This window comes from Pagrus pagrus, assembly GCF_965226575.1.
Source record: "Pagrus pagrus genome assembly, chromosome: 21".
Taxonomy (NCBI): Eukaryota; Metazoa; Chordata; class Actinopteri; order Spariformes; family Sparidae; genus Pagrus; species Pagrus pagrus.
The window spans coordinates 3,787,024-3,808,033 of NC_140208.1; the positions used below are offsets into that span (position 1 = coordinate 3,787,024).

Consider the following 21,010-nt stretch of genomic DNA (forward strand, 5'->3'; position numbering starts at 1 on the left):
AAGTCTGAGGTTTCCCCCCGTACCTTTGATTTCAGCAGTTAGTCAAACAGCGCCGGGGTTATAAGTCAGGTCAGAACAACATAGGTGGGAACTGAGAGACGCAGAGGGGCTTACAATCTCAGTTCACCTGTAAGTGAGATATAAATAATTAGCCACCCGTTATAACTGATGCTTCTTATTGTTCCTGATACTTTTAATATTTACAAATAGTATTATTTAATGTAGCTGTATTGTTATATCATCAAATGTTGGTCCTAACTGATGATCTAAATCAGTTTTAGCACATTTAAAATGTTATGTTTTGAGCGTTTGGATATGACAGAGTGAGTATTTTAATATGGTTCATCAAGTTTATTGAGCATGTACAGCAAAAAAAAAGATATATATGCATTTTGTTTAATGCTTAAACAAACCAAGCAGCGACAGGAAAAGACATCAAGCAGATATAAAGTCCTGTACATACATCACAAAAACAAAAAAATCTTTAAAAGTCAAAGCATTTGGCATCATGCAGTCGTACCTATGATTAAGCATTTGCTGATCTTTTACATTTTTACATTAATGCAGGATAACATGAAGTGAAACTATACATAATATCATAAAATTGTTCCCCTAAATAACAAAACAATTGAAGAGAAAACATTTTACATAGATAAGTTAATAATGTGCTAATTAAGTTAATAAGTTAATATATGTGCTCACAATCACAACAACAAACGCACTGCAAGCTTATTAAATATATTACAATTTTAAAGATATCAGGTAAAGCACTAAAAGATTGGAAATACTGAGAAGCAACTGCACCATTACCTCCCCTAGCCTCTGGCGTATATACACAATGAATGCAGTATTGTAGATGAGATGGTTTCGACTCATTTTGTGGCTTCTGACTCAAATTAATTACCAAGACTCATCGCCAAAATCATGCCAGAGTCTCTGGTAGATCATTGGCTTCAGTGCCCCATGCAATGCTAACTCTTTAGCATACTGTGTGTCTGTGTTAAATCATAGCTCAAGACGTCCTCAACAGCAAACACAGGGAGAACTTTTTACATAAATCTGATAACAAAAATAACATTTTTTGTGAGTGGATCCGCAGGAACCAACACATGATTATTCCTGATTTTTCACAGATTTGACTGAGGCGTGACGACTTCAGCTCTGAAAACAAATCATTGGTGATGTTTTGAGTTTTGAATCTGGACAGAGTTTAGTACAAACACATAACATCCGTTCCTTGTAACGGTCAGGAAGGTGCACTATTGGCATTAGTATCTTCAGACTTTATTAGATTGGTATATAGAGTAGATCTTAGACTCAGGGGCGTTGTGTTCATGTTTCCCACAACAATTTGAGGTTCCTCTCTGGCACCAGGTATGTGCAGTTTCATCACTGTCCTGCAGGGGAAGTAGAGAACGTTCTCACTGCAGCTTCTTCTGAGCCAGCTGGGCCAGCTCTCTGGCTTTTCTCCTCTTCAGCTTCTTCTTGAGAAAGAGCAAGTCGATGTAGATGATGTGATCCAACACAGCAGAGGCGCAGAGGAGTCCACCGTGTAGAGCGCCCGCTATCCCACAGCTGAACACGTCCTGACCTGGAAGAGACAGACGCACACATGCTGGATGAGACAAGACTGCCTGGAGTCTGGAGACGGATGATCGTTTGTCACAAGCTTTAATTCCTTCTGCTTTGTGACTTTTCCTACGATTATTTTTAAATCTTTCAACTTTACTGCACAGCTCATCCAGCAACAAGTGGTTTATATAGTAGAAGAAAATCACACTGCAAAGAAAGTCTCACATTTCAAAGCATTGTCAACCCTCCTGCATCAAGTGAATCAATTTTAGGGCTTGTTGAGACACTTCTGCGCCCATGATAACTTCACACCAACAACTGACTGTGAAACCTTGGCTTTAACTTTTCATACCTGAGATGTAGAGGTTCTTGATGGGGGTGTTGCACCTGTTCCTCGCCACAGCCTCGGCTTGGAAACGCTCCAGGTTGTGCTCAGCGGAGTACATGGCTCCACGCTGGGCACCCAGGTAGTGCATGTTGGTCAGAGGGGTCGCCACATCCTGGAACACCAACTGAAAAAACAAGTCATACAAGTATTACAATGCTGCCTTAGAAACTAAATGTTGTAGATGATTTCAATCTGCTTGCACTGACAATAAAATGACACTTAAAATGTGCACAAAGAGAACGACCGCTCGTACCTTGTCTTTGATTTTAGGGAACAAAGTGCAGGCCCAGTCAAAGAGGTTCTTAGCAAATCTCATTTTGTAGTTGTAGTATTCATCGCCCCTTTTGCGCACCGGGGTGTCCTTCCATTCCTCAAACCATTCATACTTCACCATCGTCAGTATTGTCATGCAAGATTTTCCTGTGAACGTGAAACACACAAGACGTCACAACAAACCTGTACGGACACTCGGATGTGATATTTGGTATGATGTGCCACCAGCAACATTTGTCGCTTTATCTTTAATTTGAGATGTTGAATTCATTAATATTGTTCACAACAGTAGGTAAAGAAGTAGGTCTTTGTACCAGGGTGTCTCAGTTTGGCCTCTGGATCTTTGGCTGATGGCATTGTGATGAACATCATGGGAATATTATCCGGTGCTTCCTCTTTGCCCAAAGCAAAGAAGTCCTCCATCCTACAAGGAGAAAAAAAAAAGACATGTAACATGTAAAATTCAGACTGTCATCCGTCTGTCAGAGAGGTCAGGGCTGCTTCTATCAGCAGTGTGGCCACTTATAAAAGAATGCATGAGTATAGCATCTACATCCTCGAGCTGAGACCTGACGGATCCTGTACTCCATCTAGAGGACGAACAAGGGAAGTCTAAGTTGTAATTGAATAAATCACATACAGTAATACGCTGTACAGTGTGTTTCTTTATGTGTAGGGTCAATAAATATTAAGTTAGACAGTGTTGGATGAAGTTAAACCACAAGAAAAATGATCAACTTTAATGCAACTGTGATTAAGCCTACTCTGAGAAGTGAGTCTTACTTCTGTGAATACTTTGCGTTCCTACTTCTTATACACCAGCGCCCCCTTGTGGAAGCTGAAATCTCCCTCTGTGTTTACTGTTGAGTGTGATCAGTGCTTTGAATACTTACGACTTGTCCATATCGTTGTTTTTGAACAGCCAGAAGTTGGTGGACTCGAGGCCCAGCTCCTCTTCAGTTCCTTCAAATCCAGAAAAGACCAGGAACGATCCTCTGCCATGTTTCATCATGTCCAGTCTCTCCTGAATGCCTACAAAGATCAAAACAGTTTACAGTCAGTGAAACCTTATAACTATTTTCACTACAAAATTTAATTAATCCATTTAAGTAAAAAGGATCCGTTGCTCACCTGTCTTGACTCTGACCTGAGGGGGAAGAAGTTTCTGGAAGGTGGTGAAGATGCCACAGTTTGAAACAACCACAGGTGCACGAACCTCCACTTCTTCCTGACCTTTCCTCACTTTCACACCTGAAAGGAAGTCTTCAGTCAGTTCACAGTGTCTTGCCTTCAACAGGTGAAATATTAGCTAGAATCATTTCGTACCGTACGCCGTTCCCTTGTCGTTAACCATGATCTGGGAGACGGGAGCTCTGACCAGGCAGTTTCCTCCGTATTTCTGAATGGTGCGGATGATGTGGAAGGCAATCTCGCTGGCTCCACCTCTTGGGTAGTAAGCACCTCGTTTGTAGTGATGAATCAGGAGGGCATTGATCAGGATGCTGGAGTCCTTTGGAGGCACGCCTAAATAAACACAGAACGAAGGCTTCATTATAATTATGTCGTTATCATTTTTTGTTCTCCAGTTCAGAGCGAGAACAATTTGTGCCACTGTCCTACATGAGGTTCTACTTTAGTAACATTATTGAGGACCCACCATAGAAAAGATAAGAAAAGATAACTTGGAGATCCTTGTTGCTGGTCAGGGTGTTGACAAAGTCTGTTGCACATGTGCCAGTGAGGCGAAACACTGGAGAGACGAGGTCTGCGATGCCCGACTTCAGCAGGAACAGAGACACCCACTGTGGGATGAGCTTTAGAGTTGCCAGGTAGTGAGTCTTCTTAGCTGAGACCTGTCAGGAACACAGAAGATGTTCAGGATTGTAAAAGTTCATAGTTTTGTGTTACGTAAGACTCACTGTCCAGTAGATAATAGTACCTTCATGATTTTGAAGAATGTCTCGATGGCCTCCGTGTCGTCAGGGAATTGCTTAATCAGGTGCTCTTTCATCTCAGTTTTACCGGAGAAGATGGTGTAGTCTCGTTTCTCATCGCCCAGGCCGATCCGGATGGTGTCGAAGTGTTGTTTCAGCTCCTGGAACTCCAGCTGGCCCTCAGAGATCTGGTCGAAGGCGATACGCAACAGACTGTTCTCATGGACCTGACCGATGTAGTGAAGCCCTGGAGGGGAAAGAAACAGGAACATGGTGTTTAGTTATTTCATATTTCAATTTCCTCCTTAACGACATAAGTTCTCAATGCCCATGTGCATTATTGTTCCCATTTTTATGGGATTTCCTATAATATAACCCTAACCCTAACCCTTTTTGGCCAGTTAGAATCGACTATATATACTGCTTTTATCAATGATATGCATGAATGTGTCTTACCGACATCAAACTCAAAGCCTTTCTCGATGTATGTGTGGCAGCAGCCTCCTGCCTGGTCATGTTGTTCCAGCACCAGGACCTTCTTCCCCGCTTTGGCAAGTGTGGCTCCAGCTGTGAGCCCACCGATACCGCTTCCGATGACGATGACATCCAGGTTCTGGGGCACTTTGTCGAGGCTGAAACCTGGACAGACACAAACAGATGGATGTTATCTTGGTAAGACTTACCTCTCTAGTTCAGACGGGCTTAATAAAGATGCAGGGTAAGCGTTATCTCGAGCAACTGCTGAAACTGAGATATCAAAAAGTGTTGCACAACTGAGTTGCACAATAGTTTGAAGGTTGCACTGCACGCCTCTCCTGTCATGACTGTTTAATTCTTGTATGTGTGTCCTACTATTGGCAGTAAACAGTAAATTGGACTGTTTAGATAATCTCCATGTCGTAATATAATTAAGATAAAGCACCGCGATGATAGGGAAAATTTAGGTCTAATCTAAAACTCTGTATTATGCCATTTAGATAATCATTTATCCGTGTATCTATATAACTATATAAACACACGTCTGCAGTTGTATGAACTACAGTGAATTATATGTGTATACCTTTTAGAAATACATATTTTTATAGTACAGACTTTGAGGTATTCTTTCATTTATCACTAGATTAACTTTTGTGTAGGTAAGGCTATTTACAACCCAACCAAGTCATGAAGACCTCATGAGTCAAAATGTGATAACTCATAGTGTAAAGTTGTTTAGTTAATCTTCAGAGAGACTAACAAGCTTTTGTGCTGAACATACATGAATTTGACATTTGGATGGACAGAATAGACTAGCCGTAGCGCAAAGGCTAGCTAAAAAGTTGGCATGAAGATGGAGAATACAGCTGGTCCAGCTCAGAAATCTACACTTAACTATATTACATTAAGATCACTAATTAGCTAGCTAATGTTGAATGTCGTACTTTATACACACACTGAAGTGCAAAAAACACAATTGGCTGTTTTATGATGGGATAGCAGAATGGCAGCAGTTGCCAGGCAACCAAGCAGAGACTCCAGGAAGTTAGGTCTAGATGTCTGAGCCCAACTTTCCTCAGTAGTGTTAACTCATTAAAACATGATGAAAACATACTCAAAGATTAGCATAGCTTTCAGTGGACCTTTTTAAGATGGAAATTACAGAGTTTCCATGTAGATTTCTTTTTTTTTTATCAAGGCCACATTTTACATTGAGCACTCGAAATGCTTGCACACAAAATATAATGTGCTCCCACATTTTGCTTAATTTGTTACCAAGTTTTGATTTATTTGTGCGTACAAGATAAGTGTATGGCTCACAGAAAGCCAGCACAACAGACTATACACTTCTTTTTTGAGTATGAATTAATCAAAGTGTGGTAACAAATGTATCAAAACGCGGGAAGCTATTGTATCTTGTACACACAATAGCATTTTGTGCACTTGATGTCCTAAAACATGGCCTCGATAACGTTTTTATTCCCTCTGTATCCACAAAAATCTACAATCAGGTGTTTGTTCTATCAGTGGTCTGGACTTCTGCAGTTTAGTCCTGATGTGAAAAAATAAAGTAGGTAAAGATTTTACTTTTCTAGTGTAATTTAAATTTTTAGACTAGATTTCACATGTGCATTCTCCCTGGAGAATGAGTATCAGAAAAGTTTTCACCTTTTCAGGCTGAACTGGTTAAAAATATACTGCTCTAACAAAGCACCACAATGCCAACAACTTTGAAATAACAAGACATAATTTTACCTTGCTTGATGACTTTGTCCCGCTTCTTCTGATCAAACTCTCGAGGTCCAGGGGGTCTCACTGACTCCAGGGAGAAAGGGCTCTTTTTCCCAAACAGGTACCAGTATGTGCCACCGGCCCACATAGCCAACCAGACTAAGAAAATCACGAGCCACATTATGCAGACCAATCACTGTCTCTGAACTCTCAGTGTGTTTCTGTAGAAGTGAAGCAGTGTTCACAGCTGCAGTGAAAGTGACGCTGCTCTCCTTGCGAGGCTCTTTTAAGTACGCTGAGGGTCAAAGGTCTGCAGAAGAGGGGCTGGAGTCTGATATGTAACACTGTTGGTGTTGTGACAGGCAATAAAGATAAAGTGGTGAAATCATTTTTCTTGCAGTGGAAGTGCACACATCACAATTTAGATAAAAGATTGCTGTGCATTTATTTGGTGCACAGACAGAAACATATATTCCTCCGTTGCTTTGGATCGATCTCTTGTCCTCTAAGAGAGATAAAGCACTCGTCTCTAAATATAGATTTGTATAAAATCTGCGTAATATTTTAAAATTAAAAAAAGTTTCACTGTGTGCTCAGACGTCATTAACACAGTTGTTACACTCAAGCTTGTGATCAGAAGGTTGCATCACATTTTTGTTTTCCTTCTGTACAGTATGTAAGTCGTTCCAAGTGTTCACAGGAAACTTACACAGATTAGATATATCACTAATTGCTCTTATCTGATAAGGCAATTAAGATAAAGAATACCCCTTGGACCAGTCATCCTAGACTTTACACATCCAGTGTACAGTTGTATGTCTTTACAACAGTGCAACTGAGTGACATTACTGAGTTGCAGCTTTTCAGGTCTGATAAGGACAGAGTCGGTGTCCTTGGTGGAATAAGACGCAAGTAATCAAGACGTTTCATTATTTAAATCTGTAAAAACACTTGACGTTAAAATGCCCTAACATATCCACAATACGTTTCTCCTGAGGGATGATGATGAGCCTAAATGTAAAATGTAAATCCATAAATTACATGTGATAACATCTCGTTTCGTGCAGTCTGGGACGGCACGGACTTTGTACTTAAGTTATGTACAAGTTCAGTTGACTTTGAGCCATACATTTAATCTAAAGCGATAACGTGAACCACAAAAAGCTTTGTTGGCTGCGATGAGTTTGCATTTGAGACAGACAAAAACATAAACTGGACGATATGATATGTAACATTTCTGCATTGGAGTGTCTAACAACGACGTGACCTTTGCTTTTTATTTTATGTCTAGTTGTGTATTTACATAATCTAAAATGTTTCTAACAATATTCAAACCCACAGAAATACTAATTTAAATTTTCTTTTAAGGTAACGATGGGTTTCGTTTGGTGGCCGTCACTGAAACTTCTAGGAGAGTGTCAGAGATCGAGGAACGAAGATGGTGAATGTGACTAAATATAACGTGAATAAAACCTTAGCTTATTGTCATTAATTATTTAAATAAGTAGTCTGCAGGTTTTGCATTTACATTGTATAACATTGTCAGACTCCCAATATAGTGTAAACAAAAAAGTCCAAAATTGACACAGCAGAACCAGAAATATCGTCCTTTTTATTCCACACTCCTCTGCCTTGTTCAAACCTGGGGCCTACATTACCCACAATGCAACTCGCCCACCAACAATTTCAGCTTGCTATTTTGCTTCAAAATTAATGATTTAAATGTTTTTTTAAATTTAAATCATGTATTTACAATTACAATTCATACTTATAATCACAGCTGGTGATGTAATTAAGTACATTTACTCAAGTACTGTACTTAACAATTTTGAGGTCAATATTTTTTTGGAGGACAATATTGTACTTTTTACTCCACTACATTTATTTAATAACTTAAGTTTCTAGTTACTTTGCTGATTTCTGCATCAGAACCAAAGCAGAACGTTTTATTTATTTATTTTATCAGCAATCAAATTACAAAAAGCACAAATTTTGACCGACTCCGTTAATCAGTCAGGCCGATAATTGGTCAACCCATACAATATAGTATATACATACATGTAAATATATTGACTTTTACTTAATATTTATTATGTATTTATTGCCAGGAAATTAATTTTGATACTTAAGTGAATTTAATATCCGATCCTTTAAGACTTATCCTTTTAGACTCACTTTCACCAAAGTAATATTTTACCACGATACCTTTACTTTTACTCTAGTGTGACTTTTGGGGTACTTTTTATAACAGTGCCAGCTGTAGTGCTGCAGCATACTTTGCCCTTTAGTTGAAGAAGGGAGTTTAAAGTCTAGACGCTGTTCTGGCCTCTGTGCTAAGGTAAGCTTAAATTTGGACCTTGTTGCAAAAAGATAAATCGTCACGATCCTCCACATAAGTAACCATAAGTAGGTCACTGTATCCTTGGAAACAGGTTAAGTTGTCTGAAAGCAATGACACGCATGTGCTGCTTAAAGTCACTGGACTGAAAACGTTTTTACGAAGCATTAATTGTCATTTTTACAATCATAGATATTAAACCTGCACTTAAAATGCTATATTCACATAGTGGTGTTGCAAATGTTGCACAAACGATGCGAACTTGTTGTTGCCCAGATCGAAAATGACACTAATTGGATGGAGAGCTTGAAATGGAAGCTGGGATGAAGCCGCTGCAAATAAGCTTAAAGACTTTGATACAGGAAGCAGCACTTTGTCAACAGGCCTCTGTAACCGACTGAAATCCTATTAAGAATTAGACTAAGCAGTCGCTGCACGACTCCTGTGACTTTGCCCTGCTTTGTCAGTAACACAAGTGAGTGTCATGATGACCTGCACTGATGTTGGACGCCAAACTGTGTGCAGTCTATTGAACATTAACCAGTGTGAAATAAAGAGATGAAAGTGCAATAAAGGTGAGATACGTATAGCAATAATGTGAGCAGCCGGGTGAGGTCAAAGCTTCGTACAGCTATTTGAATTTAATTACAAATTGACAGACATTTTCATATCAACAGGTAAATACAGTGATCCTTGTTTCAGTACCATTACAGATCTGAGTTTTCTTACTACTACTATACATTTCATCCACAGGAATTCCTACGAGAACATTACAGCGATGTTGTCGGCTCTCATAAAAAACATTGCGATCTTTCCCTGGATGTCTGCCGTGTGCTATGTTACTATGCAGCCTCCCTTGTCTCCCTTGTAGGGGTTCTTGTCATCTGGAACGCCCTTGATCAGCGGGTCATTTGGTAAATGTTCCTCACAAAAAGCAATGGTCTCTGCACAGTTTGCAGCCACCTGTTGATCAGAGGAAAGATGAAGAACAGATGTAAGTATAGCAAACCAAATTGTCTTCACACAGTCATTAATGTTTAAGACAGCATGTTAAAACTGTATTTGTAAACCTTGAATTGTTTCTACGTTGTTTTAATACAGTTAATAAGTAATATTCCACAGATTGTTCACAATTGATGGCAAGAAAATTTTAAAATTCGGTCTAAAGAAAAGAGGTTTTTACTTACTGGTGTCCTGGCTGTGCTAACTTCCTTCTTCAGCTGGTCCAGTTCCATTTTCAGGATTTCCTTATCTGACATATCCCGAGCCATCCTGGCTGTAAATCAAGATTAAAATGTTGAAACGTCAAAACAAATGTCTCAAAGTTTACATGATTTTCTTCAAAGTCAAAATCCTGTAATCTGTAGTTTTTTTTTTAGATTATTCTTTTTCAAAAACACTCCTTTGACAAACATAAATGTAAATCCATGACAGAGAAATCAATTCAGTTATCAGTCTTTACCTGTTGAATGGCGGGGTCCTCAACAATCAGAAAAAAGTTTTCGCTCCTAAGAGCTCATCGAGTGTATTCCTTCCTCTTGTCTGGTCGCTGCTTCACACTGAATGATCTGTGCTGTCCCACTGCTCTTCATCCCAGCTCATCCCTGCTGCAGGAGGTCGGCACAGGATTGGACCTGATGTCACCAATCCCCCGTGATGGGATTAATCAATCAGGGGCCGTGACCCCCGAACAGGAAAGGAGGAAGGGAAGAGGACGCAGATCATTACAGATCTGCTGCAGGCGACGTGTTGGAGAAAGTGAGACAAGTAGAAATGAGACGTCATCTGTCGCTAACTGCAAACTGTGGTAGACGTGTCAAAATACAACCAGTATAAGCTAAAGTGGGCTTTACTAAGTGAGAAAGGAATAGTAGCTATAAAGTTGTTAATAGTTTGTGGTAAGAGTTGGGTTAGCTCTTGTGCCGAGAGGAAACAGGCCAAGTCTTCAGCACTGATTTAATTACATGTTTTAATCTTGCAGTCCATCCAATCAGCTGTTCTAAGTCCTGCAATGTCGCTCCAATTAATTTTAAAAAGTGTGCACCCATAAGAGGCTACAGACGCCTAATATACAAGACTGATGCTGCTGTTCTTGTGAATAAGTAAATGTTTGCTCAAGGTCTTTATACAGATGTTCGCATTGTTGCTGCTTTAACACCTGCATAGAAACACATATCCACGTTTAGTAAAACTGCATCGTGTATGAAGTCTTTTAAAGGTGCACAATGCAACGTGTGCTGGCCTATAAACAGAGAGAGCTCTCCATACAAGGAATAACAGTTTACAAGAGCTCACATGAGTTTTACATGTACTTTTAAGCCTTTTGCTAACGTTTTGTTTATGAACATTACAGCAAAACAAGCTTGTATTTTGAGTTATGTCGGGGTGAGAACAAAAAGATTATCAAAGTCCTACAGTTCAAGAATACAGGACTGTGTAACCAAAACTGTCCCCGAGGGGAAAATCACAAGCTACCCAGCAGATAAACTATATAAAGTAGTTAAATCACTGTCACCAGCATGAACATATTAATGCAACAATAACTATAATCCAGTATTGTAATAAGGATTTTGCTGAAATATGCCATTCTGCATAATGATTACTTGTATGTTAACTATTCAAAGTTTATTTTGATGCTAATACTTTTTTACTTTTATTTAAACCAACTATAAAGAACTTTTAACTGATTATGAACCAGTCTGTTTAATACTGATCCCTCCATAAGACCTACATATGCAAAGAAGTTCATTAGCAAGAAGATTGGCTGTTTCTATACAATAATTATAGTTGTTCTTAAAGGTGCTATCTGTAAGAAAAGTAGATTCTTGAGTCTCATACCCAGCTGGTCTAAAAACGGGTTAGGGTCCTACATCCCAAAGCATCAGTTTTTTAATTAGACTCAAAAATCAACTTTTCTTACAAATAGCACCTTTAAAGCCTGTCACAGGTCGGATTCCATCTAATCCAGGTTGAGTAAGGCATAAAATTCAAATATTTTTTTTATTGCAGGGAGTTATAGGATGAATTAAGGGGTCTCAGCCTGAGGAACGAAGCTGCTCTGTAGTCTGGTGGTACGACACTAAAACAAAGTTTACTTTTCTCCAAAGAGTTTCTTGTAGTAGCTTTAGGTAAAAATTTCAAATGCAGGACTTTTACTTGTAACAGCATAATTCAATAGGCGACTGTATGATTGCTGCTTTTACTTCAGTACAAGATCTGAGTACTTCCTCCACCTCTCTAAGCTCCTGAGTCCAAACCCACGGGCCTTTTCTGGGGCCTGTTTGTGTGGTTGTGTGATCTGCATGCACATTTCACATACAGGATAAATTCAAGAATGATGTCTTTCGCGTGTCCCACCGTCTCTACAGCTCCCAGGCGACACAGGATAAGCAGGCATAGTTAATGGATGGGCTGACAGCATCTAAATGTCTTGTTAATATTAACAACAATACCGTTCTGGTGAAAGTGAAGATTTGTGTAACTGAGAACATAACTGTATCCATTCAAACTGACATTTCTTAAGAAGCTAAAGTTAAAGGTTTGATGTCTTACTCTGTGAAACTCGTCCCACTAGCTGCTAATAACCTCCGATTAACATTCGATCTGAGACGTGACGGGCTACTGATCCTTAACTCAACCTTTAGCAGGACTCACACTAAGCCATTTTCATTATCTGGGTTAGTCTCATCTGCTCCAGATTAACCTGGGACACGTCACTGTGGATCAACAGCAGCGTGGAGACGCTCCTGGTCACTGATCACCTGATCACAAACTCCCCTCCCCACTGATCGCTCCTATTTCTGTTCCATACCTCGAATCACTTTCATTGTCCAACTTGTTGTTCACAGGATTTCTCATTTACACTGATGAGTGTGGAGTCTTACTTTGACGTCTCCTCAGAGATTTTGACTACTTAACATTAGCGCTGAAAATTCATCAACAAGAATTCATTGTTTAAGACGTTTATCAAGCAATTATCGCCAAACACCCTTTGGTTCCAGCCCCTGAAATGTTATCTCAGTATTTTATTATTGGAAATCTTTGGGTTTTGGACAGTTGGTTGGACAAAACAAGCCAAAAGAAGATATCTCCTCGGGCTGTTGAACTTCTTATGGGCCATAGTTGACACTGAGGACACTGTGATGTCCTATATATGTATTGTTTAAGGGAATTTGTTGGTTTTCATGACCTGAGGATTTTACATTTTACAGTTACATGTCTTATTTAGTTCATGGTTTTACAAACACTAATATTCTCCATTTAATAGCTTTGCATTTCTTTTTTGTTTCTTCTTTTTTCAGTCCCTGACAGTGTAGTATAATGGTGCCCTCTATGGTGTTTTTACTGACAAATATAACATAATAAAGTAACATCTGCCCAGGGACTTCAGATGGAAATTAACCTACATTTTTATTTAATGTGCACTGTCCTTGTTGAATAATCTTATAATAAATGAAATTTTAAAAAAACTCAACACATAAATTACACAAATGATAATGATATCCATTCATTATAAACTAAGTATAATTAGTTTTAAAATATTAATAATTCAAAATGTGTTTTTTAGAGTGAAAAAATTTACTATTTTTGGTTTTAAAAAAAAATTTAATGTCAAAAAATATATATTAATTTATATTATTAGATTAGTAAAAAAAAAAACTATTGTAGGTCAAAATATAAATAAATAATTGTATTTTTTTAAGTCATTTTTAGTATTGTTTTTTTGTTTTGTTTTTTTCACCAGAACAATATTCCTGACATTTGTTGGAGGCTTTGAAATAAGTGTTTTTTATATATTATATTTGTCAATAAAATGTGCTATGAGTATTTATTCAGGTAAATTGACAGTTAAATTAAAACACATCTCTTCACCTCATTTTCCTCCTGCGGCCTTAAAATGTCTGTAATAATCGACTCTCTCCTCAAGATGGCGGCGTCGAACGTTTGTGTCTTTTCTCCCGCTCCCCACGAACGAGTCCGTCCCGCCCAAATGGACGTGTCAGCCAATAGGAAGACGTCTTTGGACTAGTCTTGAAATTCCTTTCAAAATAAGAGCATATTTGTTTAAATTAACGATACCCTCTGTACAGTAGAAAGGTACATACTTTTACTTCGACAGGTGTATGTATTTTGACAGGAAGTCACTCGAGTACCTGCCGTGTCGTTGGAGGGTTTGTGTGCAGCAACAATGGCGGCTCCCAGTAGGAAACAGACGTTAAGATTTCTCAGCCAGTTAGGAGCATTTATTCTGACCCGGTTCGGATTTTGGAACTGCTTCAGCATGTTGATGCTGTTTGCTGAACGAGCGGACTCGAAAAGGTAAAAAAAGCTAATGAATAGGGCACTGAAATGGAGCTACTGCTAGCTAAAGAGCTAATGCTAGCTAACCAACCCAGCGTCAAACTCATGCAAATACAGCCTTCATTCATCAGGATAACAGCCCAGGCAGTTAGTGGGTATAAGTAAATAACAGCTACTGGACAATATGTGAGAGTTGAAGGTTTGAACGTGTCTTCCTGCTAATAAGGTTTGTTTTTCAGCAAGTAGACTAAAACTCAGCCAGAAAGTTGCAGCCATATGAACTAGTTTAAGATAAAAGGAGTCGTTATATTTAGCCTGGCCTGTAATTTTCAGTCTGACAGGGACAGGCTGTAATTTGTCCTGGTAGTAATCGTGGTTTTAATCTCTTATGTACACTGGGCGTGTATTGTTTCAGTCTGTGGAGGGCTGGTCTGTCTTAGAGAACCACACCCATCTGAATTATCCGTAATTATACCAACTTAAAGGAAAGTCTATACAGGTTTTGTCATACCAGCCTGCCTCTGTGATTTTCCTTCTTAACTTTTGAAAGCAAGAATATTTAAGTTGGTGTTGTGCTAAAAGAGTTAACTTACTTAGTAAAATTGATTATTAATTGGGTGAGTTTACTTGATTGGAAATAGTTTCGTTGTGGTGCTCCATTTTACACAGTGGCCTCCTTCATGGATTTTGACTGCCGGACTGCTATTTTAGGACACTTTAGGGTATTGTTTAAGGTTGGCTGATGTATGGAAAAAATCAAATGTCATCAATCAGGTCCAGTGAGTATAGTTGAATTAGATCATCATATTACTGAAGTTAAACTGAGTTTGGATTCCTCTGTACCTGATGAAGGGACAATTTTAGATTGAAATCTTAATATAACATTACACTAAAATACTACTATTCATTTAGATATTGTACAACTACTTTGTGAGATGTTACAATGAGATAAGATCAGATATACCTTTATTGATCCCCCATAGGGGAAATTTAAATTTAAAAAAAAAAATAAAAGTTGAGTCAAAATAATGTATGTATAAATTAAAACAATCCACTGAGTTTGATTTTTGATTCATTGTCTTCTCCAGGAAACCAGACATCCATGTGCCGTACCTGTATGTGGATATGGGGGCTGCCGTCCTCTGCGCCAGCTTCATGTCCTTTGGGGTGAAGAGGAGGTGGTTTGCTATGTGCGCTGCCATACAGCTGGCCATCAGCACTTACGCATCGTATGTTGGAGAACAGGTGTACTATGGGGACTGGCTTAAGGTGAGTCACCTCCTGTCTTCTGTGGTTTACAGTATCAAGCTGCTGTTCAGTTACCGTGTGCTCATCGTCACCAGACTCCCTGCAACCTTTTGATTAGTATGAGGTTTTTTTTGTAGGTAGACTTTTCCTCTGGTTTAGCCGAGGCAGTATCGAGGTTTGAAGAGGTCTGGCCGAGTCTTAACTGATAACATGAAGGAAATGTCAACATCATTCACACAAGGGAAATGTTTTGTTAAATTTTTATTTTTATTTTTGTTGTAATCAGAGATTTTGATTACATTTTCCAGCACATAATGGCCACATCCTAGTAGAAAAAGTAAGACTAGCATACGTTAAAGTAGCTGATACGGTTTACTGTCCTAGAAGAGGACAGAAACCAGAAAATATTCACATTTAAGAGGAGAATTTTGACCAAAACATTTCCTTAAAAATTATTCAAACCAGTTAATTAATTATCAAAATAGTTGACAACTCATTGATTTAATGTTCTAGCTCAACATAAACACAATTTTAAAGTCAAAATGGAAGGAAAATGTGCTTCCTACTAAACTCTTGACTTTTCAGAGGTCAAATTGCCACAAAATTGGATATGTGTCAGATATAGAAGCACATGTGAAAGTGGCCCAGATTGGTGTTGAAACATTAAAAACAGATCTGTGTCACACATGAGGGAGAAACAGATCTGGGTCACCACTAGAAGTCTGAAAGTAGATTGTTTTATCAGAAATTAGCGTTGTAGATGAGACTTTAAATCCTAACTGTGTTCTCCTGCAGGTAAGAATGTACTCCAGAGCACTGGCCATTATTGGAGGCTTCCTGGTTCTGGCCAGTGGAGCGGGGGAGGTGTACAGACAGAAACCCCGCAGCAGATCCCTGCAGTCTACTGGACAAGTATTCCTGGGGGTCTACCTCATCTGTGTGGTAAGACTTGTTGTGTGCGTGGCTGGGCTTAGTGAATGATTCTGACACTTCATAGCCAAAATGATTACACGAACACAGAGGCAGTCAGGGGATACATTTATTATCCGCCTGAAGCTGCTGTCCAAACTGTCATATGCCCCTTTTTCCTTTTTTATATTTCATAGTAAACTTAAATCTTTGGCTATTGGAGTGAAAACAAAACATTTAAAGAGGTCAACTCAGGCTGTGAGAAACAGAGGGTCATTTTTGAGCTCCATGTTCTCACTATCACAACAAATGGATTATAATTGAAATGACTTATGATTGGACTCATTTGCAATGATTTCAAGTTACACAAAAATACACAGTTTAAAGATTTCAAAAGAACAATCCTCAGTGAAAACAGTAACACAGTGAGGTGAGCTTATTCCATGCACCCGATGCACAAAAACTAAAGGTTATGTTCTTCTGGGTATCCTGCAATCCATTTTGCAATAAGCTGCCCAAACCTGTTTTAAATGGGATTAGCCAAGACTGACAAAATGACATTTTCTATTCTGCAAAACATAATGAAAAACAGGCTCAAGGGGAATCACACAAAGATGGAATAACATGAAGTCATCACAGTTCATATGAAATAAAACCACTGAATGTAATGAATCAGACCTTTAATACTTTATTTACAAGAGTTCAGGAGTATTTTCAGTGTCATTTTAAATAACGCAGTACCACGCTCCCCCCACTAGGTGTACTCCCTGCAGCACAGCAAAGAGGACCAGCAGGCGTATCTGAACCACATCATCGGAGGAGAGATCACCCTGATGCTGCTGGAGGTGCTGTTTGGGGTGCTGGCTCTGGCCTTCCTCTCCGGCTGCTACATCCGCCTGGCGGCTCAGATCCTGGCCGTCGCCCTGCCGCTGGTGATCCTGCTCATCGATGGCAACCTCGGCTACTGGCACAACACCCGCAAGGTGGAGTTCTGGAACCAGATGAAGCTGATCGGACATAACGTGGGCATCTTCGGCGCCGTGCTGATCCTGGCGACCGACGGTTGAACCCCTGGGCTCTCTCACAGACATTTTACAGACCGAGGTGTCTGCGCAGGATGAGATTGTTGGCCTTCACGTCACAGCTCGGCTTCGTACTCAAAGCTGCCGCAGCTCAGTGACCTCTCAGGATTCAAACACTCCCAGCTGAGACTGGTGGATGTACGCAGCGTCGATTGTCTTTGCCTATCAGATGGTAACTTTGCTGTTACAAGAAAAAGAAAAAAACAGGAGCTTCCTTTTTTGCAAATTAATAATTTATTCAGATTCTTGTTTACATTTTTGTTTGTGTTACACTCTGAATCATCACACTGAGTATGAGTACTGTAACTCTACAGGGAAGATATCTTTCACTCCCAAAATAAGTCTTAAATGGTCCGATAATGTTTTACAGTATATGATAAGTATTTTAGAAATAAAGGGAAACTTAAATTTGACTTCTGCGGTATTGAGGGCAACAGTTATGGCTGTTTGATAATAAACACTTATGTTGCTTTTAACTTGCATTCTTGTTCATTTTAGATTTGAATAAGCACAGCTTCTTTATCTTCTGTGTAAGTATTGATCACATTTTATATGAAAGTCCTTAATTTAGTTACATAATGGAGCACAGAATGAGTTTTGTAATGATTTAGAATTAAATCATTTGTGTAAACTTTAATTAAACTGTATTTAATTCATATATACTGTTTACTTTGTTATCTATCACCACCATGACTTTTGTTAAAATGAACAGTGTTGCGTTGGATGAACCGCTGAATGTAAACTTCTGCCTCATGGACTTAATTGGATTGGTAATGATACATTTATTATTAAACACTCAGTTGTACAGAAGCCCTCGATGGTCATGGGTCGAACATATTTTTTCCTGTGATAACAAGTTTCATTCTATGTGTTTTGTCAATGTCATAATCGAGGAATAACTTTTTTGTCTCTCTCTTAGTTCAACATGTGGGAAAAAAAATCATGTCTTGAAAACAAAATCCTTTGCACTTGGTTTCACACATTAAAAAAAAAAAAGTTTACTCTTGAATTTTTTCCCACACATTTCAAAATTTCAGGAATTTTTTTGTTTCAGGATTTTTTTTTTCATTTGTAAAACGAAGAAAGAAAAAAAAATCAGGAGAATTTTTTTTTTTTTTATGTGTGGAAAAACTTTTTTCCCAGAACGATTCTTTGTTCTTTTTTTCAATGTGTGCAAAAAATATTTTCCTGACATTTTTTTTCTTCACCCAATTTTACACACGATTTATTTTCCCTCGAACAAATGTTTTCCCAAAAGCAAAATAATTAATCGTGAGAAAATGACCTTATAAGAGTGGACCATAACATACACACCACTCTGTGCGGTGGGTTTTGGGATTTTCAAAGCAAACCACAAAAAGTTTTTAACAAAAAGTTTTTATGGGTTTTTGCCTGTAGCTACACTTGTTAAGATGCCATGTCTGCATGCTGGTGTGGCACCGCTGATCTAAGAGACATTAAGCCTAGAAATAAGACGGAACAGTGTTTTGTTTCCTTGTGATAATGAATTAAATTCCAGTTGTCTTGGGGAGACAACACTTGTTATTCTGTGATAATGATAGAAATATCGTGAACTTGAGAAACAAATAAATGTAACTTATCACTGGAAAACGGAGGAACGTGTTCGACCTGTGACCGGTTACAGCTTCTGTACAGTCGCCAACAAGGTCCACCTACTAAAACTAATGCAGTCTATTAATACAACAGTCCTGCAATAACTTCCACCTCTCTGGAGGATGTAGTTTGTGGCGCAGTTGTTAAGCCGGCCCTCACTGATATAAAATGGTAAAAACACTTATCTGTGTAAAACAGACAGTCAGACTGCAGCCTCCAAAATCCAACAAAAACTTAACATTAAACCTCACGTAGGGAGGATTTCTGCAGGACGGTTGTATAAGACTGTATTAGTTTTGGCTGGTTGTGTAATTTGAGGCTTCACCTTTGAGCTTTAAGGTGAAGTTGGTGATGTATCAGTAAATTCCCGGAGCTCACTGCATGAATATTTGCAATTATTATCTTACTTGTGCAGTTGTTTCACTTTCGCTATCATACTGTTTCAGTTGAGGTTAAATAAACATGTTAATCTCACTGAACTACTTTAAACCTGTCAGTGTGGTTTCTGTTTGCTGGCTCACAACTGTTACATCAGTTTGCTGTTTTAGACCGTTGTTGGAATCATGACGTTTATAAAATACAAAATAAAGGTTCAGCAAAAAGCCCACTGCTGGTATCAGAACTCATGATTACTAATGACGCCACCATTCAGACTACTTGTGTTATTTGACAAAATTAAAAATATTATAGGATGAGAGAGGTTTGTACAGAAGCCCAGAGGCAAGCGAAATGTTTTTTTGGATGATTTATTTTCTAAATCCGATCTAAATTAATTTCTCTCTTTTTATGACTTCACAACAGAAGCTTTTGTTGTGAAGGAGACGCTTCACCTCTGAGCTTTGAGCTTGGTTCGACAAAAAACAAAAAACATTTTGATTTTTGTTTTTTTCTCCTTGTGTTTATTGCGCACGGAGAAATTTTAACTCCCCTGGAAGAAAACATGAAAGTTCTCAGGCCCATGTAGAACGAGGTAGTGGTGCACTTCATGAGTATTACATGAAAATAAAAAAAACTCTTGAAAATGAAAAAGAATTGCCTGAAAATATACATTTTTTTCATGTAAAAGTTTTCTCCTGAAATGTGTTGTTCACTCAAAAAAAAAATCGTGTGAAAAAAAATCTATTTTTCTTCTCAAAAAAATCTATTTTTTTTCTCTGGCAAAAAACATTTCACATGATTTCACAGAAAACTCAATGGAACTGTCGTATCGAATCATCTCGTCTGGTTAACAAAGTTTTCAGTTTTGAATGGATTTTGTTTTGTTTTGTTGTTTACACCAATTTTAAGTCCAAAAAAAGATTTTTTTGAGAAAAAACAAATAGATTTTTTTTAAACTTTCTTTTTGAAAAGATTTTTTTTTTTTTTCGTTAGTGACACCCAAAAAAGGGTGTCACTAACGTATTTTCAAATCAATCCGGGATCTCTGGGCTTCAGGAGACTTGACATGAAACTTGCTGTATGCAGCCATCTTATGTGTTTTTGTTTACACCCATTTTTAGCCAAAATCTTGCTGCTCAGAAATGAGATTTTCTTTGAGAAAAAAGTATTTCTTTTGATTAAAACATTTTTTTTAGGAAAAAAAAAAAGATTTAAAAAAAAAAAAAAAAAATTGACATGAGCTGTATGCAGCCATCTTATGTCACATTTTAAAACAAGTCCTCATCTTCGTCTGTGTTCAGGAGTTTTCTTCTTTCTCTGCCTCACAGGTGACTGTCCAGCGATGCCAGGGAGCTGCCGGCTACTTGAGCAGGAGCACTGCTGCCTTATGTTTTTTTTTTTTGAGAAATGAAAAGATTTTTGAAAAAAAATGTCTCTGGAAAAAAACATTTCACATGATTTCACAGAAAACTCGATGGAACCGTCGTATCAAATCATATCAATTTCACAGGAAAAAAATTTTTTTGAGAAAAAGAAATGAGAAAAAAATTCTCTGAGAAAGACAATTTTTTTGGAGAACAAAAAGATTTTTTGAGAAAAAAAATTTGTTGTGTTTTTTTTTAGAACAAAAATGTTATTTATTTATTTTTTAGAACAAAAATTAGATAATTTTTTGAGAACAAAAATTAGATTTTTTTTAAGAACAAAAATTAGATTTTTTTTTTTTTTTTTAGAACAAAAATTAGATTTTTTTTGAGAAACAAAA

The 21,010-nt window shown here is 38.1% G+C and overlaps 3 protein-coding genes across 4 annotated transcripts; 1 reads left to right on the forward strand and 2 right to left on the reverse strand.

Moving 5' to 3' along the window:
- Positions 1–336: 336 nt before the first annotated feature.
- On the reverse strand, positions 337–6,556 carry LOC311250992 (inactive all-trans-retinol 13,14-reductase; the record flags this gene model as incomplete). Its single annotated transcript, XM_084343223.1, has 11 exons — positions 337–1,591; positions 1,925–2,084; positions 2,214–2,380; positions 2,548–2,657; positions 3,127–3,265; positions 3,365–3,484; positions 3,560–3,757; positions 3,891–4,086; positions 4,173–4,414; positions 4,624–4,806; positions 6,400–6,556. The coding sequence occupies 11 exons, from the start codon at positions 6,554–6,556 to the stop codon at positions 1,422–1,424; spliced, it is 1,842 nt and encodes a 613-aa protein (XP_084199349.1). The 3' UTR covers positions 337–1,421.
- Positions 4,757–19,474, forward strand: tmem101 (transmembrane protein 101). Of its 2 annotated transcripts, XM_084343225.1 has the most exons (6): positions 4,757–4,839; positions 9,585–9,707; positions 10,311–10,471; positions 15,103–15,283; positions 16,058–16,204; positions 16,930–19,474. In XM_084343225.1, the coding sequence occupies exons 4-6, from the start codon at positions 15,140–15,142 to the stop codon at positions 17,236–17,238; spliced, it is 600 nt and encodes a 199-aa protein (XP_084199351.1). In that variant the 5' UTR covers positions 4,757–4,839; positions 9,585–9,707; positions 10,311–10,471; positions 15,103–15,139; the 3' UTR covers positions 17,239–19,474. The 2 variants fall into 2 exon arrangements, with proteins under 2 accessions (XP_084199351.1, XP_084199350.1); XM_084343224.1 differs by lacking the exons at positions 4,757–4,839; positions 9,585–9,707; positions 10,311–10,471 and adding an exon at positions 13,851–14,032.
- Positions 9,227–10,304, reverse strand: gngt2b (guanine nucleotide binding protein (G protein), gamma transducing activity polypeptide 2b). The gene is made up of 3 exons (XM_084343230.1): positions 10,176–10,304; positions 9,901–9,989; positions 9,227–9,676 (listed from the first exon to the last, which is right to left on the reverse strand). The coding sequence occupies exons 2-3, from the start codon at positions 9,982–9,984 to the stop codon at positions 9,548–9,550; spliced, it is 213 nt and encodes a 70-aa protein (XP_084199356.1). The 5' UTR covers positions 9,985–9,989; positions 10,176–10,304; the 3' UTR covers positions 9,227–9,547.
- Positions 19,475–21,010: the final 1,536 nt, after the last annotated feature.